The following is a 22,092-nucleotide window of genomic DNA, read 5'->3' as shown; positions in this document are numbered from 1 at the left end:
TGTTGTATTGCGTGAATCCATAAAATTTGAAGTATCGTAATTTTGTTTTTAGGTATGCCCAGTTTTTGCCACAGCAATCCTGTTCAGGCCAATCTGCAGTGCAGTCAAACCAACTCCAATGGAGGGAAAGACAAGGTCCATCCAATGGGATGTCTACCTCAGTGGAGAGTCTCTTGAACAAACCAGAACCACCTACAGTGTTCAGGAACAGGTCAACGTCTACACCACATGCATTTCAGGTAAATATTTTTAGGTTGTTTTTTTTAATGAAAAATCAGTGCAGAACTATATTTTTACCAATTCTTACAATGCTACCAAAATCATGATATACATTCTACAGGCACCAGACTATAAAGATGATCCAGTTAATTGCACTGAAGCTTGCAGGTATGTACAGTATAACTAGTCCATTTTTACTGTTTTTAGGTCAAGGGAGTTCTATTTGCGCACTCTGACGAATAATTTTTAAACTAATAATTGAGGGATAAAAACAATTAGTGACTTTTTCAAAGAATTTAATACTGAATGGTATTTCTAGTTTACAGAACAATCTCTCCACCACTGTGCAATCAACCCCTGAGACCCGGCAGCATATCCGTGTGGTAGCTCATAGAGGGAAGTCCATGGAGGAATTAGGTACATCCAAGTTAACAAAGCTGTCGACTCTAAGTAAGAGTTCTGAGCAGCTGGATCAAGTCAGAGACATCAACAATATTTCATTCTTCGTTGAGGAGAGGAAGAATTATGCGGGAAAAGAACCAGAAAACAATAATCAGGGACAATTACAGAAACCATCCCTTTTGAATGAGAACTCTAACCCAGAGCCAGGAGACAAGGAGGATGCTGGACCTAAAGCCACTGCAGAAAGAAGAACCTTAAGTGGATCCCCAACACGGGCCCAGGGTCAGTTGGTTTCTCCTGGATCTCGCAGCCCTGTGGCAGAGTCTTTTAAACTTCCCATTGAGGCGTCTTCTAACCTGCATTCTCATCGAGGACATGAGGCTATTGAGAGGGAGGTCAAGTCCTCTTTGTCTACCACCATGCAAATAAAACATCCTTGTGAAAGCAGGCTGAGTTCCAGGTGAGAACCCCTTAATCGTAGACCGTAGTACAGTTCAATTGAGCTGTAGTCAAAGTTATGATTCATATTCTCTCTTTTCCAGGGAAGTCCAAAGTTTCTCTGAAACAGAGCCCCAACAGTCACTGGAGGAACCAGGCAAAGCCGCTACCCCACCTCTCTCTAACTACGAAGTGTCCTTGAGCTGCGGTGTAACCACTGACCCATCCTTGTGGATCCTCCCTTCAGAGGACCAGCCCAAAAAAGATGTTGAGACCCCAGACAGTGTATTTGAGGAACCCTTTCTATCGCTCCCTCCTGCACAAACGAGCGAAAACTCTGCCTCTGATTTAGATGTCAGTCTTAAGACGGCGGCAAGAAAGAATCTCGAAACACAAGAGGAGAAGTCAAGCGCGAATCAGGAAACGGTAGAGCGGAAAACACCAGAGAGGGAAACCAGTTTGGAGAAGCCTTACGAGAGGCCATCGTGGGAGGAGCTGGTCGAAGCCGCAGTGAAGGCTGACCAGTCATTGGCCCCCGTTTTCTATCCTCTCGCCAATCGTAAGACTGCACTGATGCTGATGGAGCAGCTTCTTTCTGAGGACACGCTGCTGATGGAGGAGTACTACAGGAAGAAACAGCACCAGAAAGACAGGTCATTGTCTGCCAAAACTACGACATATCAATTAACTTAAAAAGGCATTTTTTTATGTACATTTATATACACTTACCTGCATCTGCACCTTCTTAGAAAATTGCTTTAGGAATGTTTTTTTTTCCCCTTTTTCTCACAGTTATTGCATTTTTTTAAAACTATGACCACTATGCTTCCTAAGTTTAGGTTATTTGATATTTAGACTAAATTGGCCCTAGTGTGTGAATGTGAGTGTGAATGCTGTCTATCTGTGTTGGCCCTGTGATGAGGTGGCGACTTTTCCAGGATGTACACCGCCTTCCGCCTGAATGCAGCTGAAATAGGCTCTAGCACCCTCCGCGACCCTGAACGGGACAAGCGGTAGAAATGGATGGATGGATGGATTACCTTTCTTCGGTTACATTACTACAACCACAAAAACATTATTATAATACAAGTTCCACACATAGTCAAACAAAAATGAGCAAAATAATCTTTTTTTAGGCAATGCAGCTCTTACTTTGCATCATTCTGGTGTACCTAATGTGGTGGCCTGTATGTGGGTGTGTGTACAAGCCTGCAGATGGAGAGAATAATTGGCCACCGCTAATGAGAATTTTCCAGTCTAGTGTTTCACTGTGACACACAATACTGGTTTTTCATGGCCAAAGACAGTGCTGTGTTACCTTGTGTTGCATCACATGCTCATACACAAACTCACACACCTGCATATCTGTTACTACTATGCCTGTATTCAGGTTTCTGCTAATGCAAGCACATACACACCAGAAACAAAGAGTTTAAGCAACATACATTTTTTGATGCAAATGCCTATAGTATGTTGTTTGCTGCTGCAGGGATGTCTATCTAACCTCTACTCATCATTTTCTATCCAGTTGTGAGACTGCTGTAGCTGCTGAACAACCTTCACCGCCACCTGACAGCCGTACACCTCCAAGTAGAGACACCCAGAGCAAAGATGACTTCTCAGAGAAGAAGGTATAAGTTGCGTTAAAAGCATGACCAAAAACACACCACAACATAATCCTCTCGTCTTTTAATCCACAGTGTATGTTAGTTTCCTACATTGAGGAGCGCCTGCGTTCGCTGGAAGACACGCGTGGTGCCCTCCAAGCCGAGATCCAGCAGAACGTATCCCACGGCGAGGCACTGGAGTTGCTGGTACGTGAGCGATGTCTGCCCCTGGAACTCGAGAGGTACAACCTATTCATCGGGGACCTGGAAAGAGTGGTCAACCTGCTTTTGTGCCTCTCCGCCCGGCTGGCCAGGGTTCAGAACGCCCTGACCACAGTGGACCAGTACACGGACGTAGAAGAGAAGGTGAGGATGTTGCGGCATGAATATCATAAGCACCTTTGTTGATACTAACCTCCTGTGTATGCAGGTTCTTTTTTTATAATAAACATATGCATTATTCATTGACAGAATTTGAAAATGTGTTGATAAATCTAGATTTTTCTAGATCTTTATCTGGAACTGCTGCAGATTTGAACAACAGAATAGTTTCCATGGTCCTCCTTACTAACAAACAAATGAGAGCATATCCTCAATTGTAGAAGTAATCATACATTAACCAAATTATGAATTTTAGTAATATCTTCAACTTAAATAGAACAAATGTATTTTAATTAGAATTTACTGTAAGATAAAAAATAAAAATGTGTATGTTTTTATTAATGCAGAAATATTATTTTTATAGAGAGCATTTAAAACACCGGAGTAAAGTGCATCCCAAGTATTAAAAATTTAAACACAAAAAATTGACCATCCAATTAAATAACACAGTAAAACTGAGGTTATAATACTACTATTAATAACAGTAGCAATAATGATGATAATATACAAGCATTATTAATATATAAATACTTGTAATATATAAACTAAACACTAAATGTATAATAAAAATAAACTTAATTGTAAAGCAATACATTACTAAAAATGCTACATAAATTAAAATTATCATTACAAATCATACTATTTTCCGATTGTCCAAAAGTATATTTTTCTCCTTGAAAAAATTATGTTCAAAATGAATAAATAATAATCTATACCCAATTTAATTCCAACAAAAAATATAACCTTTATTGCCTTGTTTTTTTCGTAAGGCAATATAAGTTAAGTAAATATTATAAATTATTTACAATTATTGAAACAAGAAAATGTGTGTATGTTTAGTAACTACCTTTTAAAAAAGAGGCTTAGACCGATCCAATACAAATTCATTTATTTTGATGTTTAATTATTGAGTATCTAAATGTCCTAGTGGAAGCGTGAGTCTGAATTGCAGGGAGTGAATAGTTTTGACGAACAGTATAGCAGCAGCTATAATAGACTATATAAATACTGTTTACTGTACGTCAAAGCGTGATAACTCGTTATCCGTTTGCCACATGACCATATCGCTGCGCGTTACGCAGGTCAACAAACCCGAGGCGTCCCTCTTCGAATCCTTCTCATGCGTTCACACATTCTTCCCTCCTGTATTAAACCCCTTCAGTTGTTTGCACGTGCGCGTTAATCCCGCAGCAGCTCGCCGTGTGCCTCAGTGCTGCCGATTGGGCGTGAGGAGAGGCTGCTCCCATGCCGTCAGCCATGGACACTCTCTTTCTGTGTCGTGTTGACTTTGGAACAGCAAACATGCCTGCTAGGTGAAGGGCAGCTTTAGTTTCTCACTGTGTGGAATGCCAAAAATGCTTCGGTCTTATCTGAAGATGAAATTCATGCTTTCTGAGACAAGTTTAAATCATCTTTGGGGCACTCTATGGGCGTAAAAATCTCATCAGCCTGCATCTGAGCTCATAGAATTATAAATATTTTATTAAGAAGCCACTTGAATTAAATAGTGGATGATGTGTCAAAGGTCACCAACAGATCGCAGCGTGTCCCAGTATGAATGACGGTGCACATGCATGCACTCATTGGGAGCGTTGTTTAGAGGCGTTTCTTCTGTTATCAGCAATAATACTGTTGACACTTGCTCACCGAAACTCCCTGCTCACCGGTTTCGATGACATTTGTACCTACCCTGCCCTCTGTTGACACAAGGGAAGACTGCACCTCCCCTTCTAGACACTCTCCACACTCAATATGCAGAACATTTTCATTTAGAACAGAATTGCTGATGTTCCTGAGCTACATAACGCCCTATTTAGCAAAAAAATCCAATATTTTTTTAGGGTTTTTTTCTTTATGGAAAACTCCTTTGGCTAAACTTCTCCACAGCAGCAACTTCCTTTAAAATGAGCCATCATTTAATCGTATTCTTGCAGTTTTGTAGATTATTTCAGGTCTTCATTTCTGTGTTTTAAGTCTGTAAGTTGCGGATTGCCAGCAATAACTGGTGAGAGAAGCGATCATGAAATACCGTATTTTTCGGATTATAAATCGTAATTTTTTTTCATAGTTTGACAAGGGGTGCGACATATACTCCGGAGCGACTTATGTGTGAAATTATAAACACATTACCGTAAAATATAAAATAATATTATTTATCTCATTCGCGGAAGAGACGAAGAAAATGTCAGCCATCGTCACACACACGTCAACCAATAAGAATTTGGCGGGGGAGGGTCATGGCAGAAGTGCATTTTGGGTCATGGGATGCTAACTGCTATATGCTATATGATACTGCCGTAGCTATTAAAATGGATCGTTTCAACGCTGGCGGTAACTTAGAAAAACTGAAAAGGGCTGAACAAAAATGGCACCGAAAAGGAGATCATGTACTGCAGATTACAAGCTGGACGTAGTGAAATATGCAGCAGAAAACAACAAGAGGAAACGGCGCATGCCTTTGGAGTTGGAAGAGTTGTTTGGAAGCGACATTGAGGAAGAAGATTTCATCGGATTTATCGATTAGGAGTGACAGATTGTTTGGTAAACGTATAGCATGTTCTATATGTTATAATTATTTGAATGACTCTTACCATAACATGTTATGTTAACATACCAGGCACGTTCTCAGTTGGTTATTTATGTGTCATATAACGTACACTTATTCCCCGAAAAATGCGACTTATACTAGACGAATATATCTTTTTTCCCTTCTTTATTATGCATTTTCGGCCGGTACGACGTATACTCCGGAGCGATTTGTAATCCGAAAAATACGGTACATGAAAATTATAGCGAGTAGGTTTGTTTTGAGTTGTCTGGTTTTTTCTGTTGCTTATGGTGAATTTTTTTTTAACTGTTGGGAGAAAATGTTGTATTAATTTGGTAATCGTAGCAAGCATGCATACAACGGAATCTGATTTTCTGGATTAATTCTAGTCGTTCTGTTTCACTTCAAGTGTGGAAATTGGTGGTTGTCATCAATAACTTGTGGGAGCAGCAATTGCATACAATCTGAATGTATCGTTTTTTTTAGGGTGGAGGTTATTAATAACCAGTGGGAGAAATTATTATTATTATTATTATTAATGATTATAGCAAGAGAGTGTAATGGTCTGAATTCTTATTTCGTGGATTATTTAAAATCATTCGGTTTATTTTGTGCTTAGTGGAAGTTATCATTATTAACTGGCGGAAGAACCGATTGTTGTATTTAACTTTGTGTCTTATTTTAATCCTCTTATGTATTTTTACTATGCAAGCTAACAGTTAACAGACAGGAGGAATGATCACAGTCATTCTGAAACATTTATCTTGTGCACGTGCAATAACAAGTATACGAGATTTAACATCTTTGCTTATTTGGCCGTTTCTATTTATTTATAATGTGAAAGGTGGACATTAATATAAATAACTGATTGGAGGAGTAATTGCTCAAGTTTGGACACGTTAATTGTACTTGCATGCACACATGTCTCAGCAATGATAAAATAGGTTTTAACTTGTTGGTTTATTTTAAGTAGTTCAGTTTATTTCTATCATCCAAGGTGACGATTTTCACTAATGGCTGGCGGGAGGAGCAATTGCATTGATTATGATGAAATATCTATGCATGTAATCAACTTTAACCTTTGGAGATTTTTGTGAGTTGTTGTATTTATTTCTATTATGCACAGTTATCATTAATAACTGGCAGGTGGAGCAATTGCACGGGTTTGGATTATTTTTTTGTTTGCATCCATGCCTGAGTAATCACACTATAGGTTTTAACTTAGTGTTGTATTTTAAGTTATTAAGTTTATTTCTATTATCCAATATGACGGTTATCATGTATAACCGGCAGGGCGAACAATTAAATTGATTCGGATGCAACAACAATGTAACGTGCACCTGTGCATGAGCAAGACTGTTCTCAACTTTAACTTCTGGGCTTATTTTGAGTGTTTGTATTTATTTCTATAATCTAAGGTGTTGGTTTTCATTAATAACTAACAGGAGGAATATTTGCACTAGTTTAGACACATTAATTGTACTCGCATGCACACATGTTTGAGCAATCATGAAATAGGTTTTAACTTATTGGTTTATTTTAACTCGTTCAGTTTATTTCTATTATCCACGGTGACGATTATCATTAATGACTAGCGGGAGGAGCAATTGCATTGAGTACGAGGAAACATCTATGTTAGATGTGCGTCTGTGCATGAGAACGCATGTAATCAACTAACTTTTGGGGCTTATTCTGAGTTGTATTATTTTGTATAATAATAAGTGGTAGTTATCATTAATAATTCTCAGGTGGAGCAATTGCACTAGTTTGGACTATTTTTTCCTGTGCATCCATGGCTGAGTAATCACACTATAGGTTTTAACTTAGAAATCAACATAAGAACTTAAAATACTACTCAATTATCCAAGGTGATGGTTATCATGAATAACCGTCGGGGTGAACAATTGATTATGAAATGGACAAGCGGTAGGAAATAGATGGATGGATGGAAGGACGATGCAACAATAATATAGCATGTGCACCTGTGCATGAGTAAGAATGTTATCAACTTGAACTTCTGGAGCTTATTTTGAGTTGTCATATTTTTTACTATTATGCAAAGTGGTAGTTATAATTAATAACTGGCAGGTGGATCAATTGCACTAGTTTGGACTCATTTTTTCTGTGCATCCATGCCTGCGTAATCACACTATAGGTTTTAACTTAAAAATAAGCTTAAGTACTTAAAATAAAACGCTATTATCCAAGGTAACGGTTATCATAAATAACCGGTGGGGAGAACAATTAAATTGATTATGAACGGGACAAGCGGTAGAAAATAGATGGATGGATGATGCAACAACAATGTAGCATGTGCATGAGCAAGAATTGTAGCAACTTCAACTTCTGGGCTTATTTTGAGTGTTTGTATTTATTTATATCATCTAAGCAGTGGTTCTCAACCTTTTTCCATTGTGAACTGGGCGGCAGCCGAAGGCAGGGCACTTGGCGGTCCGATCCTCGGCTACAGAAGCTAGCTCTTGGGACGTGGAACGTCACCTCACTGGGGGGGAAGGAGCCTGAGCTAGTGCGCGAGGTAGAGAAGTTCCGGCTGGATATAGTCGGACTCACCTCGACGCACAGCAAGGGCTCTGGAACCAGTTCTCTCGAGAGGGACTGGACCCTCTTCCACTCTGGCGTTGCCGGCAGTGAGAGGCGACGGGCTGGGGTGGCAATTCTCGTTGCCCCCCGGCTCAAAGCCTGCACGTTTGAGTTCAACACAGTGGACGAGAGGGTAGCTACCCTTCGCCTTCGGGTGGGGGGACGGGTCCTGACTGTTGTTTGTGCTTACGCACCAAACAGCAGTTCAGAATACCCACCCTTTTTGGGTACACTCGAGGGAGTACTGGAAAGTGCTCCTCCGGGTGATTCCCTTGTCCTACTGGGAGACTTCAACGCTCATGTTGGCAACGACAGTGAAACCTGGAGAGGCGTGATTGGGAAGAATGGTCGCCCGGATCTAAACCCGAGTGGTGTTTTGTTATTGGACTTTTGTGCTCGTCACGGATTGTCCATAACAAACACCATGTTCAAACATAAGGGTGTCCATATGTGCACTTGGCACCAGGACACCCTAGGCCGCAGTTCCATGATCGACTTTGTAGTTGTGTCATCGGATTTGCGGCCTTATGTTTTGGACACTCGGGTGAAGAGAGGGGCGGAGCTTTCTACAGATCACCACCTGGTGGTGAGTTGGCTGCGATGGTGGGGGAGGATGCCGGACAGACCTGGCAGGCCCAAGCGCATTGTGAGGGTCTGCTGGGAACGTCTGGCAGAGTCTCCTGTCAGAGAGAGTTTCAATTCACACCTCCGGGAGAACTTTGAACATGTCACGAGGGAGGTGCGGGACATTGAGTCCGAGTGGACCATGTTTCGAACCTCTATTGTCGAGGCGGCTGATTGGAGCTGTGGCCGCAAGGTTGTTGGTGCCTGTCGTGGCGGTAATCCCAGAACCCGTTGGTGGACACCAGCAGTGAGGGATGCCGTCAAGCTGAAGAAGGAGTCCTATCGGGTTCTTTTGGCTCATGGGACTCCGGAGGCAGTGGACGGGTACCGACGGGCCAAGCGGTGTGCAGCTTTAGCGGTCGCGGAGGCAAAAATTCGGACATGGGAAGAGTTCGGGGAAGCCATGGAAAACGACTTCCGGACGGCTTCGAAGCGATTCTGGACCACCATACGGCGCCTCAGGAAGGGGAAGCAGTGCACTATCAACACCGTGTATGGTGCGGATGGTGTTCTGCTGACTTCGACTGCGGATGTTGTAGATCGGTGGAGGGAATACTTCGAAGACCTCCTCAATCCCACCAACACGTCTTTCTTTGAGGAAGCGGTGCCTGGGGAATCTGTGGTGGACTCTCCTATTTCTGGGGCTGAGGTCGCTGAGGTAGTTAAAAAGCTCCTCGGTGGCAAGGCCCCGGGGGTGGATGAGATCCGCCCGGAGTTCCTTAAGGCTCTGGATGCTGTGGGGCTGTCTTGGTTGACAAGACTCTGCAGCATCGCGTGGACATCGGGGGCGGTACCTCTGGATTGGCAGACCGGGGTGGTGGTCCCTCTCTTTAAGAAGGGGGACCGGAGGGTGTGTTCCAACTATCGTGGGATCACACTCCTCAGCCTTCCCGGTAAGGTTTATTCAGGTGTACTGGAGAGGAGGCTTCGCCGGATAGTCGAACCTCGGATTCAGGAGGAACAGTGTGGTTTTCGTCCTGGTCGTGGAACTGTGGACCAGCTCTATACTCTCGGCAGGGTTCTTGAGGGTGCATGGGAGTTTGCCCAACCAGTCTACATGTGCTTTGTAGACTTGGAGAAGGCATTCGACCGTGTCCCTCGGGAAGTCCTGTGGGGAGTGCTCAGAGAGTATGGGGTATCGGAATGTCTTATTGTGGCAGTCCGCTCCCTGTATGATCAGTGTCAGAACTTGGTCCGCATTGCTGGCAGTAAGTCGGACACGTTTCCAGTGAGGGTTGGACTCCGCCAAGGCTGTCCTTTGTCACCGATTCTGTTCATAACTTTTATGGACAGAATTTCTAGGCACAGCCAAGGCGTTGAGGGGTTCCGGTTTGGTGGCCACGGGATTAGGTCTCTGCTTTTTGCAGATGATGTAGTCCTGATGGCTTCATCTGGCCGGGATCTTCAGCTCTCACTGGATCGGTTCGCAGCCGAGTGTGAAGCGACCGGAATGAGAATCAGCACCTCCAAGTCCGAGTCCATGGTTCTCGCCCGGAAAAGGGTGGAGTGCCATCTCCGGGTTGGGGAGGAGACCCTGCCCCAAGTGGAGGAGTTCAAGTACCTAGGAGTCTTGTTCACGAGTGGGGGAAGAGTGGATCGTGAGATCGACAGGCGGATCGGTGCGGCGTCTTCAGTAATGCGGACGTTGTATCGATCCGTTGTGGTGAAGAAGGAGCTGAGCCGGAAGGCAAAGCTCTCAATTTACCGGTCGATCCACGTTCCCATCCTCACCTATGGTCATGAGCTTTGGGTCATGACCGAAAGGATAAGATCACGGGTACAAGCGGCCGAAATGAGTTTCCTCCGCCGGGTGGCGGGGCTCTCCCTTAGAGATAGGGTGAGAAGCTCTGCCATCCGGGAGGAGCTCAACGTAAAGCCGCTGCTCCTCCACATCGAGAGGAGCCAGATGAGGTGGTTCGGGCATCTGGTCAGGATGCCACCCGAACGCCTCCCTAGGGAGGTGTTTAGGGCACGTCCAACCGGTAGGAGGCCACGGGGAAGACCCAGGACACGTTGGGAAGACTATGTCTCCCGGCTGGCCTGGGAACGCCTCGGGATCCCCCGGGAAGAGCTAGACGAAGTGGCTGGAGATAAGGAAGTCTGGGCTTCCCTGCTTAGGCTGCTGCCCCCGCGACCCGACCTCGGATAAGCGGAAGATGATGGATGGATGGGTACCCCCTTCGAACATTTTTTTTTATTCAAGTACCCCCTAATCAGAGCACAACATTTTTGGTTGAAAAAAAGGGATAAAGAAATAAAATACAGCAGTATGTCATCAGTTTCTGATTTATTAAATTGTATAACAGTGCAAAATATTGCTCATTTGTAGTGGTCTTTCTTGAACTATTTGTAAAAAAATACATAAGAATAACTAAAAACTTGTTGAAAAATTTGAAAAAGTGATTCAATTATAAATAAAGATTTCTACACATGGAAGTAACCATCAACTTAAAGTGCCCTCTTTTGGGATTGTATTAGAGATCCATCTGGATTCATGAACTTAATTCTAAACATTTCTTCACAAAAAAAGAAATCTTTAACATCTATATTTATGGAACATGTCCACAAAAAATCTAGCTGTCAACACTGTTGCATTTCTTTTCACAGTTTATGAACTTACATTCATATTTTGTTGAAGTATTATTCAATAAATATATTTATAAAGGATTTTTTAATTGTTGCTATTTTTATAATATTTAAAAAAAAGTCTCGCGTACCCCTTGGCATACCTTCAAGTACCCCCAGGGGTATGCGTACCGACATTTGAGAACCACTGATCTAAGGTGTTGGTTGTCATTAATAACTGGCAGGAGGAGTAATTGCACTATTTTGGTCACATTTATTGTACTTGCATGCACATGTGCTTGAGATCTTATAATAGGTTTTAACTTATTGGGTTATTTTAAATCATTCAGTTTATTTCCGTTATGCAAGGTAGTTATCATTAACAACTGGCAGGTAGACTGATTGCATGAGCAGTCACATTAGAGGTATTACTTTTTGGTTAATTATAAGTTGTTCTGTTTATTTGTATTATCCAAGGTGACGGTTATCACTAGTAACTGGCGGGAGGAAGGATCACATTGATGATAGGGCTGGTCTGTGACAGGCACTAATGTGCTCGACCAAGCAAAGTGTGGGCATCATCTTTGTATTGATTTCCGTTGGTTATAAGTAATAACTGGGGAGAGGCGGGATGTGGCAATTGCAAGAATTGTGGTCACGTGTTCTGATTCAAGCAAAATCATTCTTCTATGCCCCAGCAATCTCTGGACAGTCGCCACCACTTGCTGTGCAAACAGCGTGAGGACGCCAAAGACCTGAAGGACAACCTGGACCGCAGGGAGAGCCTGGTGTCCACCTTCCTGTCCCGCCAGCTGTCGGAGCAGCAGCTGCAGGACTACCGCCGCTTCGTGCAGACCAAGGCCTCGCTGCTCATCCGCCAGAAGGACCTGGAGGAGAAGCAGCGGCTGGGGGAGGAGCAGCTGGGCGCCCTCTCAAAGACCCTCTGAGGTGGACCCGAGGTCGGACGTGGTCTAATTCTTCACAGTAAAAGGCAGACGCATCCTGACACTTTTCAAACCCCTGTGCCTTGACGTCAGTGTCGACGTTGCATTTCCGGGCGTGTCCACACGGGGGAGCTGGCCCTTTAAGCTTTAAGATTGTATTGCATGGAGTCAAAAACCAAAATCAAAGCACTTTGTCCTAAAAATAATAACAACAATAATAATAATACCTAAATGCACATTTCTTCTTCCTGAAAAACCCTGCTAACTCCATCCGGCTAGAACATATTTCCCCTTCATTTGGAATATTTTGTAGTGAAAGGTACACACTGACATCACAGACAACTAAGTGCATGCAAACAAAATAATTAACACATTTTACTTGAAATAGTCGTATTTAATTTCTAAATAGATGACACTTTAATTTTTTTTTTTACTTCCTTTTACTCGAATGTCGCGGCAGATTTGTACAAGTGATGTTGTCCAACATCAGAGTGTACGCGTGTGTGTGCGTGTGTAGAGGTTAGAATCCTCTCTGCTGTGCTAGTTAAGTTGTTTCGTGATTTGGCTTAAAAAAAAAAGTGCGGCAGTTTTGTACAGTATATTTATGTGTGAAGGGCCACAAAAGGATGTAAAAACAAGCGCGATGGTGTGTGGAGGACTTACCAAGACTACTTCTTCTCCTGCACCCTGCAGGAATCCCCACACATTAGTGAGCGAGACACAAAAGAAGACGGTGGTTTATGCCCCGTGTGGCCTTGACACGATCTTTCTCAAAGAGGGAGACATTTCAGACTTTTTGATGACTCGTCAGGATCACGTCTTCTTTTTCGCTCTTTTCTGAGTCACATGTGCCTGCTTGGAGTTGTAAATTCCACCCTGTTGGTCCAACTGTCAATAAATTAAGAACCTCCTATTCCCATGGCCACTTGTTATTGCTGCAAAAGAGTGAAAGCAACTGAAATTTTAAACTGCAAATAACACATTTGATAATTTTCTGTCATATTATTAATATTAAGATTTTTTTTAAATAGTTAAGTTTCCAATATTTGTTATTTAAACCTAATATGTACGGTATTTTACGTTTATTTTACCAGCAAATATATAACACATTGGTAATTTATTAATGTATAAATACAGTACCTACTCAGTGGTCTAGTGGTTAGAGTGTCCGCCCTGAGATCGGTAGGTCTGGAGTTCAAGGCCGAGTCATATTAAAGACTATAAAAATGAGACCCAATACAGTGTTTCCCACAGTTCAGGCATCTATTTGTGGTGGTGTGGTCGGGCGGCGGGGGGATGGACGGCGGCGGTGGCGATGACCAAGAAGAATGTGGAGTTGGAGTATAATTACAACACTTCATGTACATATCATAGCACATTAAAAACATATATATTTTTTTAAATGAACATTTGGATTGCTATCATTTACTTTTATCGTATTGTATTGTATTGTGATGGGTTAAATGATACTAAAGTGTTGACGCCTTATACAAAAATTTTTACATTTGTTTTCTGCAGGTAATGATTTATATAATCCAGCAGATGGCGGATGAACATTATAAAACATCAACACAGTATCAGTGCAGTGTCAATACAGATAGCGAGTGCGCCATACACTCACTGAGGTGTCATTCATCCATCACTAATATTGTATTTTCATGTGCGTTATCAAAGCCATATGTACAGTATATTAATAGATTTTGTACAGTAAAACTTTTTTTTAAACTAATATATAGAGTATCAAAAATGTTAATGCATATGTAATTCATTGTAATAATTGTATTGTATAATTTAAAAAAATGTATTGATAATAAATATGAAGAATAACAAAACAATATAATTTTCAACCAACATTTCCCCAACACGCTATGTATTTTGTACGAATAAGTTCTCATGACCGCTCATTGTGCAAGTGTACCTAAAGAGAGTCCGTCTACAGACCGGAGTGCAAAAAAAAAAGATATACATTTTATTTATTTTCATACCGCAGATTCACACCAGAGTAATGAGGAAATAAGAATAGCTTTAATGGTTTATTACTTTATTTTCATTTAAAAACATTTTCCCATTGAATTAAAACAATCAAATATTTTTTTTCAATGTGTCACCAGGGCTTTACTGTACTGTACATAAAATTAAAACATATTGTTAAAAGTATTTATTTAAAAAAAAAAAGCATTACTATATTAAATAATTAACTGTATTAATAATGTCCATGGGCAGCACGGTAGTACAGGGGTAAGTGCGTCTGCCTCAATACAAAGGTCCTGAGTTGTCCTAGGTTTAATCCCGGGCTTGGGATCTTTCTATGTGGAGTTTGCATGTCCTCCCCGTGAAAGCGTGGGTTCCCTCCTGGTACTCGGCTTCCTCTCACCTCCAAAGACATGCACCTGGGGATAGGTTGACTGGCAACACTAAATTGGCCAAGTGTGTGAATGTGAGTGTGAATGTTGTCTGTCTATCTGTGAAGCCCCTGCGATGAGATGGCGACTTGTCCAGGGTGTACTCTGCCTTCCGTCCGAATGCAGCATAGGCTCCAGCGACCCCGAATGGGACAAAATGAATGGATGGATGGATAATGTCCATACATGAAAATAGTATTATTAGTTGATATAGTTTGATTTACATTTGAAAATAAAATATTGTTAGAAACTCAACAATTCTGAATGAGGCACACGTTTGTTTGTTTTTAACCTCTTTTCGTTTAAAACATATATTTATCATCAAAGCTTTGATGCACAATTAAAACAATTGAAATAATTACTAAAAAAGTTTTTTTTTATCCTAAAAAAAATAAACGTGTTTTAGCAATTATAGAATTATTATTATTTGCTTGATCATTATGAGCTCAGCAGTTTTTTTTGAAATACTTTTTAGAACATTTTTAACAATATCAGTAATGTTATGAAGCATTTACAGCAAACAACATCAAGGTTGACAAATGTAAGACCTTGGACATTTCTGTCTTGTCCCAGACGACAAATGTTGAACCTCCTCTCATATTTCACCTTTGGTGTCCTGTTAGCTTGCAGATTAGTTTAACATTTTACTACCTTTATAACTGCTGTAGCTCACAGTTATTATCTTTAAAGGACATTTATTGTCGAAAGGAATGTACCGGAACTAGCATAGTTAGCTTAGCTTAGTTTAGCTTAGCTTAGCTTGACTAGCTGAATATAATTGTTGTTTTCCTTTTTAATATTAACAATTTTATATTTTCATACATTGATATTGAAACATACTGTTTGGAATATGTTTTATTTGTTGTTTTTCTTTTTATCATTGTTAAAAAATAAAATACAAATATTTGGAGTTGTTTATAATGCTTTGTCCTATCAAATCGTTTTGTAATTAATTAAATATTATCAAATTAGTATTTAACATGTTTAAGTTTCATAACATTCAATTTGTGTTTTGTTTTGGGTCGTTAATATTTATTCAAAAACAATAAATTGAATAAAAAGGTCAATACCAAAAAAACTAAAACATTTCATAATATTGCAAAAATATATAAAAATAAAATAAAAATATATAAAATGAATCTTATCTAATGTTACAAATATTGTGATACTTTAATTAAAAAAATGTACTATTTATTTTAGATATCGATCATTAATCGAAAATGAAATAATATTCAAAAGTAGTTGAATGTTATCGATTTAAAAGGCTCAACATTAATTACAGTAAACTCACCTCTCACAAAAATTAAATTAATGACCAGTGGACTAAAACAAAAATCTGCCTAATTGCATCTTTAAATGATATCTTTGTGCAGAATAAATATGCCCAAGGCTTGAAGATGAGCCATTGTCTTGACGTCTAACAGAGTGTGTGTTTGTCATGCGAATTATACAACACCTCAGGCAATATATGCACACAAACACACACACACAGACACACACACACTGGCGGGGAGGGGCGGCATAGTCACTATCCTGAATATGTTGATTCATAGCAGACGTTGACATGTTTTTGACAAGCTCAACTGACAAAACACCATCAGTACACACATACGCGTTCTTGTATTTGTTACCTTCTTGAAACCTCTGAACAATGCCTACCTCTTTCGGACCACCCTTTCCAGATATATAAGAGATTTGTATTTCCAAAATTTATTTATATATACAAACTATGCAAATATAAAAAAAGGTAAGCTTTCAGTTATTTATTTTTTGTTGAATTTTTTTGTTTGTAATTGTTTTTTAACGTTAAAGTGCCAATGATTGTCACACACACACGGGATGGTGAAATTATCCTCTGCATTTGACCCATCCCCATAGGGGAGCAGTGAGTAGCAGCGGAGGCCGCTCTCGGGAATCATTTGGTGATTCAACCCCCAATTCCAACCCTTGATGCTGAGTGCCAAGCAGCGAGGTGATGAGTTCCATTTTTATAGTATTTGGTATAACTTTTAATTAATTAATTAATCTTTATTATTTTCTTTAAGTTGGGCTTCAGGGTGGCAGAGGGGTTAGTGCGTCTGCCTCACAATACGAAGGTCCTGCAGTCCTGGGTTCAATCCCAGACTCGGGATCTTTCTGTGCGGAGTTTGCATGTTCTCCCCGTGACTGCGTGGGTTCCCTCCGGGTACTCCGGCTTCCTCCCACTTCCAAAGACATGCACCTGGGGATAGGTTGATTGGCAACACTAAATTGGCCCTAGTGTGTGAATGTGAGTGTGAATGTTGTCTGTCTATCTGTGTTGGCCCTGCGATGAGGTGGCGACTTGTCCTGGATGTACCCCGTCTTCCGCCCGGTTGTAGCTGAGATAGGCGCCAGCGCCTCCAGCGACCCCCCCCCAAAAAAAAGGGAATAAGCGATAGAAAATGGATGGATGGGTGGATTTTCTTCAAGTATGTCTCTATATACATATATATGTCATTTTTTAATTTTCGCCAAAGGGGCCGCATTTCAATTTCGTACACACACTTGTTATTACATATGTTGGCCAGAGGGGGGCACTTAAATTTTTTACACACACTTGTTATTTCATATGTTGACCAGAGGGGGAGCGCTTTTAAAACCAACACAGTCCGTTTTAAAAATCCCTCCTTTTTGGGACCACCCTAATTTTTATAGATTTCCCCACTAGGGTGCAAATGAGAAATTCTCTATTAGATACAATGGTTTTCCATATTAGGACCATAATTTCCTCATATGGAAGGTACTTTTCCTTGTTGATGTCTCAAGAAGGGTTAAAATACAAGAACACACACACACCCGCACTGGGGACATCCATCCATTTTTTACACCACTTATCCTCATCAGGGTCAAAAATATTACACATCATGTATTTTTGTCATTTTTGACGCTTTTGAAAGCCTTTGATCAGATGATGTCAAATTAATAAAATAACTCATGTAAGCGGTAGAAATGGATGGATGGATGGATGTTATCCGCACTTTAGGGCTTTACGCACACTACGAACCGGGCGCTAGCTAACAGAGCCTTTATTCCATCTATGTAGCGCCACCTGTGATGCATATTTAAGTATTGACTCATTGTGGCATTTTGATTGTTTGGACTCTTCATTAAAAAATATTGCCATTTAGTGTTATCGATACTGTCTCACAAGACCTACGTCAATATTGTTTTTGCACATTCAGCACTATTCACTATGTTATGAAGAAATTCATAACTCATAGAATCAATCATAAAGCAAAAAAAAAACCAACAATGAGGAATTGTGACAAATTATGTGACTACTGCTAAATGTAGTCCAGTACTTAGCAGTAACCAGCAGAGGCGCTGTTGAGTCAGTCGCGCTATATAGCCGTGACACAACTAGTTACATTTTTTTTCTACTGATTAGAAGCTTAGCATGGAAACAGGAGTCCAAAACATTCAGATGGATATTCCACTCAACATATCAATAGTAAGCGGAAAAAAATATATTGTTACCAATGATACTCCTCTCATGTTTACTTAGCCTTTGAGACAAATGAAGTATTGACTTATTATGACATCATAGGAATTCCTTTCGAATGTTTGGATACTTCATTAAAAAAATATTGATGTATCGATACAGTATCCCAAGTGATACGTCGATGCTTTTACGTTGTGAAGAAATTACTCATAAATAGTGAATGTAGTGCAGTACATGTCAGTAACCAGCAAAGATGCTGTTGAGTCAGTCAAACTATATAGCCGGAACACAACGAGTTACATTTTTTTCTACTGATTAGAAGCTTAGCATGGAAACAAGAGTCCAAAACATTCAGATGGATAGTCCACCCAAGATATCAATGGTAAGCGGAAAAAAATATATTGTTAACAATGATACTTTTTTCATGTTTACTTAGCCTTTGAGACAAATGAAGTATTGACCTATTATGACATCATAGGAATTCCTTTCAAGTGTTTGGATACTTCACCTAAAATATCGATGTTTCGATACTGTATCACAAGTGATACGTCGATACTTTTACGTTGTGAAGAAATTACTCATACATGCTGAATGTAGTGCAGTACTTGGCAGTAACCAGCAGAGGTGCTGTTAAATCAGTCGAACTGTGGTTTCTTAGCTATAACAGGAACCGTAGAACGGAAGCAGGAGTTCAAAACATTCAGAAGGCTCGATCAATAAAGCAAAAAAAACAAAAAACAGAAAGCATCCCTTGTGGGTCGTCACTCGAAAACGTCCAATAGAACCTTGTGGCTGACAGCCTTGTCCTCCCGTTCATCGCCGGCCGTATCGTCGTTCAGCGAGAAGAACGAGAGCCTGGACTTGTGGCCCCTCCTGTTCGTCCTCACGTGGGGATGGAAGAGGCTTCTTATGGAATGGTGGCCCTTGGACGAGTCCTGGAACGGTTCGTCCTTGTCGTGGTCCGCCTGCTGGACTCTAGGTGCCCCTAACATCTCCCTGATGGCCTCCGAGGCGTCGTGGTGCAGATAGTGGTACGCCCTCTTGCCGGCGTTGTCCCGTATCCGCACGTCGGCGCCGTATTTCTCCACCAGCGTGACCAGAATGAAGTCCCGCTTGTGCAAGCCGGCCACGTGCAAGGCCGTGTAGCCGCTGCGCGTCCGGGCGTCCACGTCCACGCCCACGTCCACCAGCTTCTCCAGCATCTCGCTGTTGCCGTGCTTGGCAGCCCAGTGCAGGGCGGTGAAGCCCGACACAAAGTCCCGCTTGTGGACAAGCTGGCGGTCCCTCAACAGGAGACCGTAGACCTGACTCCAGTGACCCGAGGCGCACTTGACCAGCCAGTTGTGCTCGTCCTGATCTAGAGGAACCGAAGACAAGATTCTGTTGTCTTTTAGCTCCTCTGACAATGGTCTCCTTTTGGTTCTTAAGGGGTCTTCAGGGGGGTCCACTCTTACGTCTGGGGGAGGCATCCTCAGAGGCAAAGCGAAGGGTTTGACCGTGGAACCAAGCCTCTTCTGCTCTTTAAGATGTGAATCTTCTTTGCTTTTCTGCAACGCAAGCTCAATAGGAGACAGCAGTCCAGTTGTCTTGTCCTCACCTTGTGGACCCTCCTTTTTGCCCTCTGGGTCCTCCCGGTCCTCCGGCAAACCTTCGCGGTACGACTTCCTGAGCACCACATACCGGACACCCTCGCTCTCCTTCACGTAGGCCACGTTGTTGATAAAAGCCTTAAAGACTTCTCTGTTCCGGGTCTTCTCGGCCGGATCGTCGCAGTCCACAAAGTCTTTAAAGAGAGACACCAGCTCAGACTTCTTCACGCGGCCCCCCGCTGATTGAAGAACCGACAGGACGCTCTCTTGGCTCAGCATTTTTTTCTTTCCAACTGAACTGGAAAGTGTTCTGTCGGTGCACCTTGATCGGCTCCTCCTCCTCCTGCATAGCTCGGTCTTCTGATGGGAGTGTTGCCGTGACGTCACCTGACTAACATGCAGACAGGTTTGTACCTGCTGGACTGAATCACCTTGTCATTTGAAGAGTCTTGACACTATCTGCACATTACGCTGCAAAAGCACCTTATTTTAATGTGTGCTGGCAATATTGACGTTATTTTATTCCTGCGAGCAACCAAAAACACTGGGGTTCAAACTTGGGATTTAAGGCGTTCCTCGAGGCACACCTTTAAGGCCGCTACTTTTTCGGCAATGACAAATATTTTGATTTATGCAACTAAGGTTTTTCTGTATCTTGTTTACCTCAGACTCAGCCAGTAGTTGTTTGTTCTTCTTCTTTAGTTACACTGTTGGTGTTCCCCAAGGTTCCATTTTAGATCCTTTTTTTTTTTTTTTTTAATCATGTGGGCTATTTAGCTATTCGGTTAAAAAAAAAAAGCAGAAGTGCTCCTGTAACTTGGGTAATTTAAATACCTCAAAATCAAATGTCTACTGTGGAGGACGCTGGTTCTACAGAGCACACAAAGTAAGACTAATACTAAAAATGTCATAAACATTTCATAAAAAAAGCTTATAAGTTTACCCATGACATTCAAACTGCCAGATTCATTATTACAGTTAAGATTGCATACGTTCACTTCACCCTTGCTCCTGATGGGTCGTGGTTTGGGCCTTGCATGGCAGCTCCTGCCATCAGTGGGTGAATGTGGGAATAGTGTCAAAGCACTTTAAATGGGTTGTACTTGTATAGCGCTTTTCTACTTTCAAGGTACTCAAAGCGCTTTGACACTACTTCCACATTTACCCATTCACACACACATTCACACACTGATGGAGGGAGCTGCCATGCAAGGCGCCAACCAGCACCCATCAGGAGCAAGGGTGAAGTGTCTTGCTCAGGACACAACGGACGTGACAAGGTTGGTTCTAGGTGGGATTTGAACCAGTGACCCTCGGGTTGCGCACAGCCACTCTCCCGCTGCGCCACGCCGTCCCTGAGTACCTTAAAGGTAAAAAAGCACTATATACACATATAATCCATAACTGGCTGTGCTCACATATTTTGTGGCTTAATTTTTATTTTATTTTTTTTAATTTTTACTTTAACAACATTTTATTTTCCTTTTAATTATTATTTATTGTTCCAGTTATATTACAGAAAATCCATCTAAAATGTATCATTATTGACATTTTACTTGTAACTGTGTATGTTTAACACACACACACACACACACACACACACACACACACACACACACACACACACACACACACACACACACACACACACACACAAACACACACACACATATTTATAAATTAAGAAATATTTACTTTTGATCTAGAAACAAATAAAACAATTGTTCTTAAAAATAAAATCTATTATATTTACAAATTGTTAGCAATTACCATCATTCTAATACTATTATTATAATTAACCTCTTATCAATGTATTCAATTATTTATGATGAAAATAAATATTATCATTTATTGTATTGTTTGATGTCTTTATCAGAAAAAACAACAACAATTGGTTGGTATACACAGGACGGATCTGTGAATGTTGTCTGTCTATCTATGTTGGCCCTGCGATGAGGGGGCGACTTGTCCAGGGTGTACACCGCATTTTGCCCGAATGCAGCTGAGATAGGCTCCAGCATCCCCGCAACCCCGAACGGGACAAGCGGTAGAAAATAGATTAAACGGTTAGTGCGTCTGCCTCACAATACGAAGGTCCTGTGTAGTCCTGAGTTCAATCCCAGGCTCGGGATCTTTCTGTGTGGAGTTTGCATGTCCTCCCCGTGACTGCGTGGGTTCCCTCCGGGTACTCCGGCTTCCTCCCACTTCCAAAAACATGCACCCGGGGATAAGTTGATTGGCAACACTAAATTGGCCCTAGTGTGTGAATGTGAGTGTGAATGTTGTCTGTCTATCTGTGTTGGCCCTGC

At 41.5% G+C, this 22,092-nt stretch overlaps 2 protein-coding genes across 6 annotated transcripts in view; one reads left to right on the top strand and one right to left on the bottom strand.

The window, feature by feature from the left end:
• The window catches only part of shroom1 (shroom family member 1), a 56,863-nt gene extending 43,623 nt beyond the window's left edge, over positions 1-13,240 (top strand). For all 5 annotated transcript variants that reach the window (XM_061898628.1, XM_061898625.1, XM_061898626.1 and 2 more), the window contains 7 exons: positions 53-239; positions 341-387; positions 539-1,081; positions 1,164-1,712; positions 2,588-2,690; positions 2,760-3,032; positions 12,084-13,240. In XM_061898628.1, the coding sequence (XP_061754612.1) occupies positions 53-239; positions 341-387; positions 539-1,081; positions 1,164-1,712; positions 2,588-2,690; positions 2,760-3,032; positions 12,084-12,332 (1,951 nt within the window). In that variant the 3' untranslated portion in view covers positions 12,333-13,240. The remainder of the gene's footprint in view (positions 1-52; positions 240-340; positions 388-538; positions 1,082-1,163; positions 1,713-2,587; positions 2,691-2,759; positions 3,033-12,083) is intronic.
• A 1,418-nt stretch (positions 13,241-14,658) lies between these two features.
• Positions 14,659-20,141, bottom strand: LOC133551672 (ankyrin repeat domain-containing protein SOWAHA-like). Its single transcript, XM_061898629.1, has one exon. The coding sequence runs from the start codon at positions 20,060-20,062 to the stop codon at positions 18,956-18,958; it is 1,107 nt and encodes a 368-aa protein (XP_061754613.1). The 5' UTR covers positions 20,063-20,141; the 3' UTR covers positions 14,659-18,955.
• Between the last annotated feature and the right edge of the window lie 1,951 nt (positions 20,142-22,092).

The sequence above is a fragment of the Nerophis ophidion genome, linkage group LG04 (genome assembly GCF_033978795.1).
Source record: "Nerophis ophidion isolate RoL-2023_Sa linkage group LG04, RoL_Noph_v1.0, whole genome shotgun sequence".
Taxonomy (NCBI): domain Eukaryota; kingdom Metazoa; phylum Chordata; class Actinopteri; order Syngnathiformes; family Syngnathidae; genus Nerophis; species Nerophis ophidion.
Note: the sequence above shows the minus strand (reverse complement) of the source record. Positions and strands in the feature narration are given on the sequence as shown.

Coding starts and splice junctions, on each gene's coding strand:
- LOC133551672 (XM_061898629.1), bottom strand. CDS start 20,062: ATGCTGAGCCAAGAGAGCGTCCTGTCGGTTCTTCAATCAGCGGGGGGC.